Raw genomic sequence first — 17,494 nt, 5'->3', positions numbered from 1 at the left:
TATAAGGTTATTTTTATGGTACTACAAAGTTCTTATTTAATTACTATATTGATACTACGCCGTCTAGGAATTCTGACCGTGGATTTGATCGACTACTGTAGGCCTCACATTTTAAAGTGGTGGAATAGGCCAATTCCTCGCGCTAAAGGGCGACCTGGACTATAAAAAAATGAAGAAACTTAATTTGAGTTTATGTAAGCTATAAGGAAGTGTATGCATCAACGTAACTTGTTTATGATTTGCAATGCCTTATCACCAGTCGTTAAAGGATGAAAAGTAAAAAATAGTTTATAGTTGTAGGCTATATTACTCAAGCAGCCTACGGCCCTAAATAGGCCATGTTTCGAAATGTGAGGAATTGTGAATGAGGGGTCAGATTCGAGTCAAATTAGGTGTACTAAGGTCCTATGTGTACGTGCAGCGTGGCACAGGTAAGCTCGAGGTAGAAAAACAGGAAACAATACACCTGTCAGGCTTTACCTGTCTGAGGCTCCCGCAAGGCACCAGGCCAGTACCACCGGTCTAAACTAGTCATAAGGTAGGTTTACATCATGCTACACCTCTTACCAAAGCAGTGACTGATGACACACACCCACACATGACTATGTTGTGTGGGTGTGTGTATTTGAGAGACAGACAGAGAGAAGGAGAGAGAGAGAGAGAGAGAGAGAGAGAGAGAGAGAGAGAGAGAAGAGAGAGAGAGAGAGAGAGAGAGAGAGAGAGAGAGAGAGAGAGAGAGAGAGAGAGAGAGAGAGAGAGAGCAGGGAGCGCATGTCAGAAACGTGCGGTAACGGATACGTGCCAGGGGGGGACCACTCTTAAACGCCACACCCGTCACACACCCCGAAGGTGAATCAACAGAGGGGGCTGGATAGAGCGTGTGACAGTGACAGTCTACCGGGAGTTTCCCCCCTACGCAGATAGGCGAATAAAAGACGGAAAGAGGACGTATTGCGCATGGTCCGAGGAAGCGCATCTGGAGACGGACTACAGCATCAGCAACAGGTATGGTGTTGTATAAGATTAAGGATTATCTCACAGCTGTCAGTGTAGAGGGGATGCAAATTCAGTCGCTTTATGTTTATATTTAATTATTAGCTTGTGCTGCCGTTTACATTCCAAATATCACAACCATTCCCCCAATGCTTTACTTTCAACAGGTTGGCCGGGGTAATGCCGTTATATTTAAAAGAAGATAATTTTAGATCCGAACTGAATAATTGTTTTTGCAGTATTACTGTATTCATGTTTCGCGCAAAGGCAACTAGGATGAGTGACGCGCGTATGACGTTTTATTTACATAATTTGGACCGAATCCAGCACATCCATTAGAGAGTAGTATGATGAAGAATAATCGCACGGGAGGTGCAACTATCGCGCATTGGCTACGTGCGCATGGCTGCATCCTCAGATGCTGATGGACTACACAAGCTCACGTGAGTGGAAAAGGAAATACAGGCCAACCCACTCAAGCAGCAGAACACGGGGCTCTTGTGGAAAGGCATGCTGACCAAAAACCTGCCATGAAATGCGTCATAATCCAGATTACATTTCTGGAATAGCCTATATAGTTGGAGCCTTGGTCAGGTTCTGTAGATTCTAATCCTCTATGGATTACAACAGCAGACAACATCTGACCGATTTTCTTCCCAGAGAATAACTATAGAATTATATGTAATGTTACATGTAGTGGCGAAAAAGGAGTGAATTCTTCATCTCTAGATGTTTAGTGGATCCACACACACACACACTGACACACACATCTCATGACTCTTATTGAGAGACTTGTTGGTTAGTTGTAACTGATTTAAAATTATTGTACTCGCTGTGAAATATATTATTGTCTACAGGTACACTCTTGCACTTTTGAGGTTTGTGTTGTTTAATTGTAACTTGTTTAACTACATGCTCGTATGGTTCTTCCCATTGGCACTTATTTGGTTTTTCACAATGTATGCTTCATGTTTTGGCTACCCGCAATGTTTGGGGCTATCTCGTTGTTATGATCAGTGACCTATGCACTTTTGTAAAGCTCTCTCTTGGAAGTCGCTTTGGATAAAAGTGTCTGCTAATTGAATACATGTAAATGTAAATCTCATCAGTACATCCCTGGATGCAACATAACTGGATGATTGACATGGTCCAGAGAAAGTGACCCTAGCCTTGGTCGTAGTGTATGTGTGTTTGCATCAGTGTTCTGGATAAATGTCAAGGCTTTATTTGGGGGAGCTGAAAGTAGGGCCAGGAAGAAACTTGTGGTGAAGTGGTTGTGGCAGAAAGGAAGGTGTGTGTGACATATTAGGGAGCCTGTTTGTTTGCTTTTAAAGCTTGAAAAGATCATGGACACACAAACACTCACACCTGTACACACAAGTATGAGGCTGTGTGCACAGGCACTCACACCAACTGAGATTCAGGTGTTTCTTGTGGTGTGTGCTGTGTGGTGTAACATGCTGTCAAATATCATTAATTATTCAGTCTTTATGCAGGCATTGTTCAATATTAAAAGACATTCTATTGATTGGAATTGGTGTACGTAATACATATTTGTTAGAATAGGGCAGAATTAGGGTTGTTGGAATATAGATCTTTTTGAGAATTGACCTACAGTATACCTTCTTTAGTAACTGCTAACAGTAACTTGTTATTATGTATAACTGTGTTCTGTTAATTTAGAAATTAGAATGTTGTTTTGCTAGCCAATCAGACGTAAAGGTTACTAGCAGGCCATTGGCAGGCTCAGACAGAAAGGATGGAGGCAGCAATGTTTTCCCCAGGGGGAGGGGCATTCCTGTAGGGTCACTGATAAGTCGTTTCAACTCTGACATATGATGTAGAATGTGTGAATGTGTGTAATGGTAGATGGGCTGAGTATTTACCATTCTATGGTAGCAAGTTGCTCAAACATGTGGGACATTCAATAATGTCAATGGTGCCCCAAGGACCATGTGAAGTCAGTGAGCCAAAGTCACAGACAGTACTCTGGTCTCAGGTACACTCACTGTGGTGTGTGTAGCCACCAAGCCAGGGTTCCAGGAAGCCGTAGTACTTCCGCAGCCAGGGCAGACTGCTGTGTCACATCCTCTGTGGATGATAAGACATGGGATGGTGAGAGGGTGACCAAGACTGGCTTGCTCTGGTCTGTGAAGCAGTGTAAACCGCAGCAGGAATGTCACAAATTACAACACAGGTGAACAGAGAAATGGGGTGGCAGCTTGCCCAACCCTCAGATAAGGTGCCCATTTTGTTTTCAAAGAAAATCCTTAGGGCCTAGTAGTTGGCTTTTGTCTTGGGGTGTGTGTGTCGAGTCTTCAACCAGCCAGAACTACCACAATTATGTTTAATACCGTACATTAACAATTCCAAGATGGCCTAATACATCCCATAGCATTCATCCATCTGTGAGCCAGGATGCTTTTTGGCCATTCTGACACACAAACCTTTGTGTGGTGGAAGAGGTGTCAACTGTGAAGACTACGGTCAATTCAGTAATCGATTTAGGCCCTCTGTTTAACAAACAGCCAGACGGCCTCCTGACCTGTTGGGAGGAAATTGCACAAACTCCCGTGTGCTCGGTGCACGGGAATATTGGGAATATTTGCCTAAGGAAGCAGATACCACACAGAGAGCCTACAGAAAGCCAGACCTACAAAACGGATGTTAGAAGCTTCTTGTTCTCCAAAACCTTATCAGAGAATATGTAAACGTATTGTGTGATGTATTATGAATTGTAAATCTCCTCTACTGTGTACCAGAGTCCTTTTACTAGGACACCATGGAACCACACACAATACCAAGAGGTGTCTCACCTACAAATACATAACTTATATGCAGAGCTGTTGCAGGGGGGCTGCAAGGCCCTTTGTGAACATAACATGCGAGCCCCTGCTTATTGACATACACCGTGATGCACACGCAATCAATTTCAACCCGCACGGGGACTGTCCATAATTCCGACAGCCATATAGTCATATCCTGGGCGAAAAAGAAATTGTGATTGCAAACTAGGCAGGCCCCAGTGGCGCAAGGCCCTGTGCGGCTGCACAGTTGGCACCACCCATGTGACGGTTCTGCTTATATGAAACAGCCAAACCATCAAGTTCACAACCCTGCCATCCTGTCAGAGAGTCAACTGTGTCCTCTTCTCCAGTGTAATGAAGTAATTCATAACTAAGTGTGAATAAGTATAATAATATGTTATGCGGGAGTACAACAGCACTTAGGAATGCTTGGCTAGACCTGTTGTTAGTTTCCTCCAGGATCACAATGACTCTTATTGAGTGACTTGTTGCTCTTGTAGGTTAGTTATAACAAAGTTAAGTCTTGTACTCGCTGTGAAATATTTTACTATCGATTGTTCTTCTACAGGTACAGTCCTGCACTTTTTTGTGGTTCATGTTGTTTTAATTTGTAACTTGTATAACTGCATGCTCTTATGGGTCTTCCCTTTTGGCACTTGTTTAGTTTTTTCACAATGTATGCTTCAGGTTTTGGCTGCTTGCAATGTTTGGGACTACCTCGTTGTTATGATCAGTGACCATAGTGACTCTTTTGTAAAGCTCTCTCTTGGAAGTCGCTTTGGTTAAAAGCGTCTGCTAAATGCATAAATGTAAATGTATGCCTGTACTTCTTTTTCTCTCCCTCAGAACAAGCTTCCTCTGGTGGACTGACGACCACAAAGGATCATGGGAGGTGTTGTTCTAGATGAGGGTCCCGGGGGGGTGAAGGCTCCAGACGGGGGCTGGGGCTGGGCGGTGCTGGTCGGATGTTTCGTCATCACTGGTTTCTCCTACGCCTTCCCTAAAGCGGTCAGTGTGTTCTTCAAGGAGCTGATAAGGGAGTTTGGAGTGGGCTACAGCGACACGGCCTGGATCTCCTCAATACTCCTGGCCATGCTGTATGGCACAGGTAGGGGGCGCACTTCCTCACTTACAGAACTCAGAGCCCATTCTTTTCACATTGGAAAATACCAAAAATGTTTTGAGATACAAGAAACATTCTACGTGTGTCTGTGTGTGTCCAGGTCCTTTGTGCAGCGTGTTGGTGAACAGGTTCGGCTGCCGTCCAGTAATGATGGTGGGAGGGTTGTTTGCGTCGCTGGGCATGATCCTGGCTTCCTTTGCTACCAGCATCTTACACATCTACCTCTGCACTGGAGTCATCACAGGTAGGTTCACACACACAAACACACACACACACAGACACACAAACACACACACCACCATCTACCATATCCATCATGTCCCTGTCTCCCTTCTGGACTCCTCCAGGTCTGGGCTTGGCGTTGAACTTCCAGCCGTCCCTGATCATGCTGAACCGCTACTTCAGCGAGAAGCGTCCGCTGGCTAACGGGCTGGCGGCGGCGGGCAGCCCCGTGGCACTCTGCTGCCTCTCCCCCCTGGGCCAGGTGCTGCAGTACCAGTTTGGCTGGAGGGGGGGCTTCCTCATCCTGGGGGGCCTGCTGCTCAACTGCTGTGCCTGCGGGGCCCTCATGAGGCCCCTCCTGGGGCCCCCCAAGCCCCAAGACCTGGAGAAGAAGCCTGGAGGGGAACAAGGGGAGGAGGAGAAGCCTAAACCAAAGAAGAAGCCCCTGCTGGACTTTAGTGTGTTCAAGGACCGCGGGTTCCTCATCTACACCATCGCAGCCTCCATCATGGTCCTGGGGCTGTTTGTGCCCCCCGTGTTTGTGGTGAGCTACGCCAAGGAGATGGGGAACGAGGACACTAAGTCGGCCCTGCTCCTCACCATCCTGGGGTTCATAGACATCTTCGCGAGGCCCACCTCGGGCCTGATTGCTGGGATGAAGTGGGTGCGGCCCAGGTGCGTGTACCTGTTCAGTTTCGCCATGCTCTTCAACGGGTGCACCGACCTGGTTGGATCACAGGTGAGACCCAGCGGGGCTTATCAGGAACATGAGGGAATACCTGGGGCGAGGGGGGGATTTGAAACACCTATTTGATGAAACAATCAGAGAATGCAGACTTCCCTCTCCATCATCTTGTTGTATAGACCAGCTACCCTGGCCTTCTAAATCTTCCTATCCTTACTCCCCACTTGCCTGAGAACTAACTACATCCTTCACCCCTCCCCTAGGCGACCACATACACAGGCCTGGTGGTTTATTGTATCTTCTTTGGGATCTCCTACGGAATGGTGGGAGCGCTCCAGTTTGAGGTTCTCATGGCGATCGTGGGCACAGAGAAGTTCCCCAGCGCTATAGGTCTGGTGCTCCTAATGGAGGCTATCGCTGTGCTAGTGGGACCCCCTGGAGCAGGTCAGCACCAACACACTAACACAAACACTACTTTTACACGGATTCCTAAAGGCACTTCCATTCACAATGATGGGAGTAGGGGTTAAGATTACAGAGAAAAAAGTAATAATTCTGTTTTCCATTCTTTCCTCCCTCACTCCCCCAGGCCGCCTACTGGACGCCACCAAGAACTACATGTTTGTGTTCCTGCTGGCAGGGATTGAGGTCACGCTATCAGCCCTGGTGCTGGCATCAGGCAACTTCCTGTGCATCAAGAGGAAGCAGGAAGAGCCAGAGGCCAAGCTGGAGATGGCCGTGACCGCCGCAGAGAAGCAGGAGCTGAACGGAGGGGAGCAGGAGGAGCAGGAGGAGCAGGAGGAGCCAGGCAGAGAGAACGGGGCAGCAGGAGTGAGGGACAGTGTCACGACAGACTCAGGGGAGAAGAACGGAGGACTAGTGAACTCTGAGACATCTCTTTGAAGAAAGAGAGAGAATATTATTAGATGATTATATATATATATATATTTATGGAGAGATTTGAAGTGAGATGGTGGTTTGCTGTGATCGTGAGTGAAGAACACCACTATCAGGACAGAAAGAGAAAGGCACACTCGGAAGGGTGGCACAGAGAGGAGTGGAGAGACAGAAGTTCAGACATGGTAGACACTCCTAATGTCTAACACCATGAGAGGAACAGGTGCAATTCACACATAAAAGCATTTAACCATCGCATATCCGCTCGGGACTCGGGACTTTTTGAACCCACTCAGTTTTCAGTATTATTTTTGAACTATTTCAATATGATATGAAGAAATCCAATTGATCTTGTCAGTATTTATTTTCATGCCATGACGAACTAAACATGCCTATATGTTTGTTTGAACTTTGTGTTTAATTATGATATTCTGTCCTCTAAATTACTTCAGCACCATCGAGGTCAGTATTTTGTTGTAGATATCGTCTACCATTGTGTACAGGTATCCTGTCTGGATGTCTGTGTGTCAGGTCAGTGTCAGAGCATTATTCTACTCTAAGGAAGTATTCTCCAGTGGACATATACTGAATGTAAACCTGCACAGGGATCAAAGGATTACTTCCCCACACACAAAGACCCTGTAAGCGCTTGTGTTGACCTTCTCCACATAAATATATTTGCTGTTTGTTGGATGTAATGAGTGAGTTAATGACTGAAGGACTAGCTGGGATACACCTCTGGGGAAGTGCAGCAGTGGAGCTGAGACAAGCACCTGCCACAGTGGGAGGGCACGTGGACCTACAGCACCCTCTACTGGCTCCTTACAACACAGCACCTTCAATGTCAAATCTTAACATGGGTCCAACTATTTTAAGCTCTTTAAATTCATTTGATTCTTAAATCACAACTGATTTTCTTGGATGATAATATATTATAAAACGCTTGGTCAATAACAACACAATGGCTACAAGTACTTATTTATTTACATGTTGTTTTTAAAGTACACAAATACAGTGGCAAATACAAATAAGAGAGAGAAAGATAAAGTAAGTTAGACAGCTGGTAGCTCAGATAATTACACAGGTATCCGTGACTGGCCAAACTGGCCACGGGTCATTAACACAGGGAGAGGACTGGTACTGAGAGCAGGTCTAGAAGACTCAACCAGGCTCAGCTGATTGGCTGAAGACTAGAACAAGGGTTTAGTTGAATAGTCCTCAACATCTTGTCCTCACTCCAAAATGTGTAGTTAAATATCCAAGACCACAGCTGACCTCAGTGTGTATTTTATGGGGTATAAGTGATAGAGGTTATACCGCTTTATAGAGTCTGTATGCAGCCTTCATAGTTAGTTTGAAGCCACATCCGTGCAGGACCACTCGGGCATCACGACAGAGCAGTCTGGGGAGATAAGGACATTGTTTCACACAGTTCTTTATGTGTATATAAAAAGTATTTAACATTCGATAGGACAGCTTGTAGTTTCAAATTGCAGCTGTGTAAAATCATCTGGTAGAAGTTTGACAGAGTCTGTGTGTTTGCTCCAGGATCTCAGCAGCTCCTGCTGCGGTCCTGCACTTCATCTCAAGGGCTCTGACCAGGCCCTGGGCAAGACCAGGCAAGCTAGCCTGACCCTAACCGCTACCTGGATCCAGAACAAACCAGTTACCTGGCATTCCTCGGGTTGTGGATGCCAGTCATATATGTTTTTGTTAAAACCCGAATACACCCCAAAATAGAAACCAAGATGAAGGGAGAGTGAAGAGATGTACACGTCTATATTACATGTTATTTCACAGCTTAGAAATCATATGAAGACCAGGAGGCAGGGGGTCTGTACACCGGAGGGAGGACGTCTGATGGAGGCCTGTGCCCTCGGACACGCACTAGCTCACTAGTACACCAAGAAGTGCACTAGCTCACTAGTACACCAAGAAGTGCACTAGCTCACTAGTACACCAAGAAGTGCACTAGCTTACTAGTACACCAAGAAGTGCACTAGCTCGCTATTACACCAAGAAGTGCACTAGCTCACTAGTACACCAAGAAGTGCACTAGCTCAATAGTACACCAAGAAGTGCACTAGCTCACTAGTACACCAAGAAGTGCACTAGCTTGTTAGTACACTGAGTGGGGGCAGGTGACTTCTGGAGTAGTTAGCCAGAAACATGCAGTCTCTGGTACATAGTTAGTCTTACAACGTAAGTGAAAAGGGCTGGGGAATGGGGGAACAACAGAACGGAACTTGTGGTCTGAGAAACATGATCTGGAAATACAACTGAAAAACTACCTTAAAACTACCCCAGCGTACCCCTAAACCACCCCTACCCAAAGAGTAGCACAGCCTGTCTGTTCCCATTAGACTGGCCAGACTGCACAACAATAACATAATGTAAATGTTTAGATCAGGGCGAAGCAGCAGTACACTTGGGGAGTAAAAAAAGTTAGCTTTCATCATACAGGTATAGGAGGACCAATAACCAAATGTATTTTATTTTCTTCTTTTTTGGTAAAGTCTGTTGGGGTTGCCATGGCAGAAGAGAAACCCTCTGACCGTCCCATCAGAAGACCAGAGGCATTTACACACAGTCCTGCAAATGTCTCCCAGCTGAGGGACAAGCTGGCAAGGTGGGGAGTCAGAGAGAGAGGGAGACAGGCAAGGGAGATCTGCTTGGAGAGGTTGTTTGTGGTAGCTGTAGCAGTAGTGATGGGGGATGGCATTGAGGGTAGCTGATTGGCTCTGGGTTAGGTGGTGGTGAGCCAGGATTGGTCCGTCCCTCTGGTAAGGAGGTGCTGGAGAGAGGGTCTCATCGAGGAGCAGCAGAGTGCAGACCGGCGCCAGCCACCATCTAGAGCAGAGGAACAACCCACATGAGCTTCTCCACCACATCGTCACCTGATAACTGGCAGCCTGCACACGCTCGCACCGGGTGGGGAGGCAAAAGGACTGGGGGTGGGGGTAACAGCCAGGGGTCAGTCACCATATGACTGTGGAAGGGCAGAGAGGCAGGACAGCATAGTCACAGGGCTGGGGGCGGGGTGGGTGAGTTGCCAAACCGCTCTTCTCAGCCAGTAGAGAGGAGGGATCCGAGTCATGCGTTTTTTTGCTGCAGCCATTCAAGCTAAACAAGTGAACGTCCATTGGAACACCATGCAATGCTGAGTGTGCGGGGGAGGGGGGGGGGGGGGGGGGGGGGGGGGGGGGAGCCATGAGGGATCAATTCTGGAAGGAACAGCAGATGCCATGCCAGGTGTTGAACCTGCAACTGTCAAGCAGCGAGGGCCAGGCGTGTGAAGGGGGTCGGGGCCTCCTCAGGAGCTGGGGGACTTGGATCCACTCCTCAAGGTGGCTGTGGTAGCTGACTGGAGATCCTGCTAACCCGACCTGCTGACTCACCGTGCCAATGATGTCATACAGGACCAGGAAGTAGGGTGTCTGACCGCAATAACGGGTTTTTCATATGACTTCCAAGTGAGTCATCCTGTATGACATCCATGTCGGCTCTTATCTCCTTTAGGCAAATTAAGGAAACAGGCTGGCCAGCTAATAGCCCAGCCAGTCAGCCATCTACCAGCAGACCTAGAGCAGTGTATCTCTGGGACTCTAGGACCCAGCGGAGCAAGCTGGGGTGGGACTCACCGGCGTGGCGGTCAGACCAACACGTGGCGTTGGTCTACTTGGCATGATGATCGAAGGGAATGCTATTCTGAGGTCGGGGGGAGGGAGAGAGAGGGCCCGTCGTCAGGTCAGGGGGACAATCAGACAGGCACACCTACACGCTGTGTCTGTACTACTGGGTTTCTGTGTCTGGGTGCTGTGCCTGTGTTTATACCTGTGTCTGTACGTGCTTAGAGCTGACCCTATACCAAAATGGTGTGTGCGTTGTTGTCTTCTACCAAACTGCAGTCGAGTGAGTAGACATGGGGGCCTACATAAGGTCTGGCTACAGAGATCCACAGAGGCGCTGGGTTGGGCTAAAACTGTTTTTATTGGTGGAGGGCTGTGTCCCTGTGGGCGGAGGCGGGGTCAGGAGCTGTCGGGGGCGTGTACCTGGGAGGTGGACATGCGGGAGGTGTCCTGGCGGCCGGTCAGGTCGGAGGATGACACGTTGACGGGGGCGCCCCGGTGAAGGCGCATGCTGACCTTCCTCTCCCGCTCCATCCCAGACACGGGCCGGGGGGACGTGTTGGCTGGAGGGGGTGGGGATGGGACACGTGAACATCCACACACCAGAACGGCTGACTTATTTTCCTGGCAGATCAAATAGAAACTTGTGACGCACGGAGAGATGTCTGAAGCCGTATGTTAGTCAATGTGTGTAGGGAAGTCGCTATGGCTTACTTGTGTATGTGGATGTTGTGTGTGCTCTGTGTGTGTGTCTGCGCGCCAGGACGTGTGAGTGCGTACCTGTGTGTGAGGTGGGTGTGAGGGGGGTGGGCGGGGCTCCGTCCTGGGTTCCTCTGGGGCGCCCCGAGGAGGCGGGGATTCCCCGGGCAACAGGGTTCCTGCCGTGCCTCAGCCTGTCCTCTCTGTCTCTGCGCTCACGCTCCGCCTCCTCTGCCGCACGATTGGCTCCCTGGGAACACGACGGGGTGTCGTCAGTGATGTCAAAACAAGCCGCTGTAACCATGGTGAACATCATGTATCCTGACTAGCCTCATCCCAGTCTGGGAGACAAACAGCGTTTACAATCAAACTGAATCCACGTACAAACTTGAGCATGTTCCAGTCGAAGACGTAGTCGTAGGAGAAGCCCTGCCTGTGGAACAGGTTCCTGAAGAGCTGCCGCAGGTACGAGTAGTCGGGCTTGTCGTCGAACCGTAGAGAGCGACAGAAGTTCAGGTAGGTGGAGAACTCAGCTGAGAGAGAGAGAGAGGGAAGAGAGAGAGGGAGGAGGAGAGACCAGAAGCGTCAAAATGACAAGCTTTGGGAAAAGGATCATATAAATGTGAGGTGACACACACAAACACACCATACTCACAGGGGTAGCCCTTGCAGAGCACCTCGATGGGCGTGGACATCTTCTTCTCGCTGATGCGTTCGTACTTCTGCCTCTTGGTGGCGGCCTTGAGGCCCTGCCAGGGCAGAGAGCCCAGGTTGAAGTACATGAGGACGTAGCCCAGAGACTCCAGGTCGTCACGCCGTGACTGCTCTGGAGGGCGGAGGGGAGGGGGAGGGAAACAGGGGAAACTGTCAAATGAAACCCACCATCCTGATAGTAGAGCAAACCACTTTGTGACTTGTTTTAAGTCAACATTATTGGCTTCCATATTTGGATGTGTTCCTGTCTTTACCGATGCCCAGGTGTGTGTTGATGGAGGCGTAGCGGGCGGTGCCGGTCAGGTTCTTGTTCTCCCGGTAGGGGATGTGCTGGTGTGTGCGGGCGTCGCGGTACTTCTTGGCCAGGCCAAAGTCGATGATGTAGACCAGGTTGCCCTTCTTGCCCAGCCCCATCAGGAAGTTGTCCGGCTTCACGTCACGGTGGATGAAGTTCTTGGAGTGAATGTACTCAATCCTGCTGATCTGGTGGGGTGGAGGAAGAGGAAGAGAGCTTCAGAGATGATGTCACAGTTATCAACAGTGATGTCAAAGCTCAACAGAAGCATGTGCACACACACACACACACACAGGTGAGTCTGCGTACCATCTGGTCAGCCAGCAGCAGGACGGTCTTGAGGCTGAACTTGCGGGAGCAGAAGTTGAAGAGGTCCTCCAGACTGGGCCCCAGCAGCTCCATCACCATCACGTTGTAGTCCCCCTCCGCTCCACACCACTTGATGGTAGGGATGCCCACTGCTCACACACACACACACACACACACGCACACACGCAAGGAGAGGGAGACGTGTTATAGTCTCTGCAGTCCCCGCTCCTGTGCTCAGACCTGGCTCAGAGCTGGAGCAGTGCCTCCCAGGCTGGGTGACTCATGTGACGCTGCTGGCTGCCCAGTCATGTGTACAAGCACACCCTAGCATGGAGCTACGCAGAGAAGAAGAGAAGAGAGGGGGGGGGGGACTGGAGGGTGGTGAAGGGAGAACTAGAGATAAGGGAGGGGGAGAGCGAGAGCGAGAACAGAGAGAGGAGAATTCTGTACATAAAGAACTAGGCCAGAAGCAGCAGAATGGGTCAGATAAGACGGACAAACTGAAAGGAGGAGAGGAAAGCAGACAGACAGACGAGGCCTGTGGGCAGACAGAAGACAAGATGGCGGAGCGACAGAGAGACAGAGAGGCCAGCTGGCCCGTGGGCAGGCAGGCTGAAAAGAGGAGAGACAGACAGAGAGAGAGAGATAATGGACAGACTGACAAGAGACAGAAGAGATGAATAGACAGGGGCCGCTGACATGCACAGGGAGAATGACATGCTGGAGAACCCACCACTCCAGAAGCTGTTACCCAGGTGGTGTGTCACCTCCATCCTCCCCTCCCCTCATCCCCTTCTCTCCTCACCTCCTCCCTGCATCATCTTGTAGATCTTGCTCTCGATGTGCAGCTGCGGGTGCTTGGTCTTCACACACTCCAGCTTGATGGCCACTTCCTCCCCCACAGAGATATCCGTACCTGTAGGGGGACAGAGGAAAGGAGAGGAGGGGAGAGAGGGGTGGAGGGAGGGAGACAAGGAAAACAAGCAGGATCAGTCTGACTGACAATGTGCTGACATTGTTTTTTTCTTCCAATGAGAGTGTGGTCAACATTAGGGACATGATGCAGGACTTTGAAGGTGCATGTTAGTAGTATCACATTGAACCATCTCCTGTGTCATGTGGGCTTAGCGTGCTGTTGCAGAGTGGAGCCATTATCAGAGAGGGGAGGGGGAGAGAGATGAGGGGAACGAACAGTACACGGCTCAAGCCCAGACCTGTCTCAGCTACCGAAGTGAACACACAATTTCTCCTTCTCTCACACACTCACACACACACAAAGACACACACACACACACACATTATGTGGCCAAACTTGCAGCACTATGCTGTGATCTAACAGGAACACTAAAGCTACATCCTGTATCAACAGGACCTGGTATTCCTTTCCGGTCTATTCCAGCACAACTCAAAGAGACAGACAGAGAACAACTAGAGACTCGTTCAGTGTCCTGAAAAGCCACTTAACACCTCCCAGTACGCAATCACACACCCGATTATGAATCACACGTGTTCCATAAAGAGGAACGCGTGTGCTAGTGCACTAGTGCAGCGCACAGGGAAAAACAGCTAAGTGGAGCTTGCCTTCCTTGTTGTGGAAAGGTGTGTGTGTGTGTGTTTAGTATGAGTCAACACACCTGCGGGCCCCAGGAACAATACGCAGCTGACCTAGCAAACGAGAGTGTACATCACACACAAAGACATTTGGGACTGGCAGGGGGCCTTTCTTGGTGCCATTTCTGGCTGTTTGGACATGCGTGACATGTTAGGAGTCATCTTCAGAAGAGTATAACTGGCGATTTAGGCACAGTCCAATGCCTGCTTTGAGCGGCATTTCCACCCTCTAAATGTTATGGCATGATGTGGCTTTAGTTATGAATACAAGCTTTGAACAATGAATGATACGTCAACAGCATGTTTCAGGAATCCTTACGCAACACATGAATTCAAAGAGTTTAAAAGGAAAAACAATATGCCATGTTTGGGCGTGAACTCTTAAGTGGCCTTATCAAAAGCAGATGTCTGCTATAGGCAGCAGGGCTAGTGTTGAGGTGGGTCAATGCCAGTCCACTTCATCACATTGATAACAACATCACCTTAAGTATGTCTGAGTTGTCCCATTCACTCCACTACACATACAGTCTCTGGACCAACAGTTATGTTATATGCTCCATGACTATCAACTATCCATGTGTCAGTGCCTGCAGCTGATCTGAATTGGGAAAATGTGTCAATTCAGTAGTCAGCGATATGATCTGCAAGAGGTTCCTGAGATACATATCTGAGTTTCAGCATACAGTATCAGGTTACACAGAGCTTGTATGGCAACAATGTGACAGTTGGTAGGGAGGATGAGGTCATCCTGCCAGACATTCAACTCTTTCTGTTTTCATAGACTAGTAACTGACACAAGACCAGCAGCAGAATACGCCAGAATAAGAGATTTCTGTCGGTGCTGAAGCCAGACCATGTTCTGGTATTCACAGCACAACCACCTCCATTCCGCAACAATTACCTAGGTCCCAAACAGGTGACCAGTGATGACAAAATAGAACAACATTTGTGGTTTCACGCTGTAGGTGAAAACTATTACCAATAACAAAACAGCTATTGTGTTTGGCAACTGACTGATGGCAAGTCATGAGCCGGGAAAACCAGAAAAGCCAGTCTTGGAACATACTCAACGTCACACAAGGCACTTAGCCTACACAACCGATGAGTAACCGCCAGGCCAACATTCAAATTCAGTAAGGCCCAAAGCCAGTTACAAGTGTCTGATACTAAGACAGTAGCTTGTTATGGACAGCAGGCAGAGGCCAGGCTAGAAGACTATGCCTATAAATGGGAAACTGGTTCACTACAGCCCCTCATCCTTTAACATGGGCGAGTGCCACTGCGTAGAGGACAGAGCAAAGTAGCTTGACTAGCGTCTGCTGGCTATGTAGCTAGACTACTTTGCTTTAGCCCTAGATTAGTAGACAGATGGTAGCTAGCTATTGGCAAACAACACATTTGGGGTGACCTGGTCTGGTGGAATTCCGCTTAGTTTTATAAGCTGCCATCCAGACTGTGCTGCCAAGCTAGCTTGCAATAACAGTGGGGTAACTTGAAGTGACGCTGAAAAATAACGTCTAAAACCAATGGCTGATTATTGTAAAAATGTTGTATTCTCTCCCAGTATGAATTTTAGAATAAGACCGATTCTAATAGCTAGCTAGCTTTCAGTAAGCCAGTTATGACATGTTAGACATTCAAAGTCAAGTGACACCACCAGGTTGACTAGCTAGCAACTGAATAGTGGTTTAGACTTAGATGGTTTTGTAACAACATTACTAGTGCTACTGTAGCTGTTGGAAAATGGTTTTAGGAAGTACTACTAGTAGCTAGCAAGCCATAAAGATGGTTTTGGCCACAGTACTAGTACAGGCTAGTAAGTCACTATAACCAGGAGGTTTGACATTAACGTCGTCATTGATAATAGCTATGTAACAAGCTGTACAGCATTATAACGCCGAATGTGTTATTATCAGTACTGTACAATTAGTGTCAAATTTTACTCACCCAAATAGATGTCTCCAAAAGAACCACTTCCAATCTTCCTCCCCAATCTGTATCGGTTTCCCACTCTCAACTCCATTTTGCAGTGTTATTTTTCTACCTGTAACTCCTATGCAGCAACCTTCAGATTTACTGTAAAATAAGCCTTGACGTTTCTTTTTGTTTGTTTTGTCAACTGATCACCTGATTTCTGATCTTACTTACTAGTATACAACCCCTTTAATCACGGTCCCCCTCCCCCCGAATCCCGACAGAAGATTCAGTTCCTTCTTTAAAAATCCGACTTTCACCATCCCTTTTCTATATTTCGAGTCACCGGAATATCACAATACCGATATATTCAGATAGCTAGCAGCGTGTAGATTATGATCTTGCCATTGTTGAAATCATCTTTACTTAAATTAAGGAGGATGGAGATGGATTTATAAAAGTGATCTCCTCTAAAAATAATGCCTACTACTCCACTGAAGGACTTTCTTTCACTGTACAAAACTGTCAGACGCCTGTGACATCACTTCCCCTAGCAACCGTGAGCAGGTCTCATTAAAGGGGAGGGGTTGGTTTATCCAAGCATTGCTGAGTAAATTAATATATTTTGGCTGTGTATTAGGCGATTAAATAAATGTTATTTTGTAATTTTAGTTTAAATTAATATTTTTTTTATATCTGTTTCAAAATGTTTTAGAAGCAGTTTTCTGTAGTTTTAACAATGTCTCAAAATTGTATCTGAGATGGTGCAAAATGAATGATAGATCATTTGAAAGTCCAAAAAAACTAACACAAGCCTAAATCAAATATAGTCTTGGTATTGTGAGTTTTACATCATGCTTTGTGTCACCCTAGAAAAGGAACCAAAACAGAATTTGGAATGTGTGGAATGGTGGACATATTTTTCGTGTGACAAGCAGTATCATAAAACATGTTGGTGAGCTGTAATTTTATGACTCCACCTAAGTATGAGGGTGTTGTAATCTTGTGTTCCAGTGTGTTGTAATCTTCCAATTTGTGACCCTGCCAGTTAAAGTGACTAGGTTTAATATAAGCCAGGAGGGACAGTGGACATTACTCATGAGTGTCTATCTCTCTCTGTCACACACACACACAGGAATAGGGGCATGGTGCGACTGTCATTCTCCCTCTCTAATTCCCAATACTGCTTTTGGACAGCTGTCTGGGGCAGAAATACTACATTTCCCAAAAACTAAAACTATACAGGATTATGAATACAGAAAAAAACTAAATACTGAAATTATTGACAACATGAATGTTGGTCTTCAATTTTAATGTTCACTTTGATTTTAGTCTGCAGGGGAGTATATGTTCTGTTTCAACTGAAATATGTCCCAAATTGTCACTAAATGTCAGTTGAATTTGAAGTAGGCTTGCATGCTGTTGTCCATCCAGTCATCATCATCATCATCATCATCATCATCATCATCATCATCATCTCCCACTCTCTCTCCCAGCCCTATCTCTCTGCTGCAGTCCTTGCTAAGTAGGGAACTGGGTCACCATCCTCCAACTTTTCCTTGTATCTGAAGGGACACATCTAGGCTAGGGAAACAA

The 17,494-nt window shown here is 47.4% G+C and overlaps 2 protein-coding genes across 5 annotated transcripts; one reads left to right on the top strand and one right to left on the bottom strand.

Annotated features, from left to right (window-relative positions):
* The first annotated feature begins 743 nt into the window (after positions 1-743).
* On the top strand, positions 744-9,006 carry slc16a3b (solute carrier family 16 member 3b). Its single transcript, XM_047032079.1, has 6 exons — positions 744-1,005; positions 4,647-4,908; positions 5,024-5,167; positions 5,271-5,884; positions 6,094-6,274; positions 6,420-9,006. The coding sequence occupies exons 2-6, from the start codon at positions 4,686-4,688 to the stop codon at positions 6,731-6,733; spliced, it is 1,476 nt and encodes a 491-aa protein (XP_046888035.1). The 5' UTR covers positions 744-1,005; positions 4,647-4,685; the 3' UTR covers positions 6,734-9,006.
* Positions 7,694-16,428, bottom strand: csnk1db (casein kinase 1, delta b). 4 transcript variants are annotated; one of them, XM_047032082.1, is made up of 10 exons: positions 15,932-16,428; positions 13,179-13,289; positions 12,374-12,522; positions 12,024-12,252; positions 11,711-11,881; positions 11,440-11,588; positions 11,137-11,305; positions 10,780-10,919; positions 10,369-10,435; positions 7,694-9,577 (listed from the first exon to the last, which is right to left on the bottom strand). In XM_047032082.1, the coding sequence occupies exons 1-9, from the start codon at positions 16,005-16,007 to the stop codon at positions 10,403-10,405; spliced, it is 1,227 nt and encodes a 408-aa protein (XP_046888038.1). In that variant the 5' UTR covers positions 16,008-16,428; the 3' UTR covers positions 7,694-9,577; positions 10,369-10,402. The 4 variants fall into 4 exon arrangements, with proteins under 4 accessions (XP_046888038.1, XP_046888037.1, XP_046888036.1 ...); XM_047032080.1 differs by having other exon boundaries at positions 9,433-9,577; positions 10,369-10,430; XM_047032081.1 differs by lacking the exon at positions 10,369-10,435.
* Between the last annotated feature and the right edge of the window lie 1,066 nt (positions 16,429-17,494).

The sequence above is a fragment of the Hypomesus transpacificus genome, chromosome 13 (genome assembly GCF_021917145.1).
Source record: "Hypomesus transpacificus isolate Combined female chromosome 13, fHypTra1, whole genome shotgun sequence".
Classification (NCBI taxonomy): domain Eukaryota; kingdom Metazoa; phylum Chordata; class Actinopteri; order Osmeriformes; family Osmeridae; genus Hypomesus; species Hypomesus transpacificus.
The sequence above is the reverse complement of the archived record's forward strand: the minus strand, read 5'-3'. Positions and strand labels throughout refer to the sequence as shown.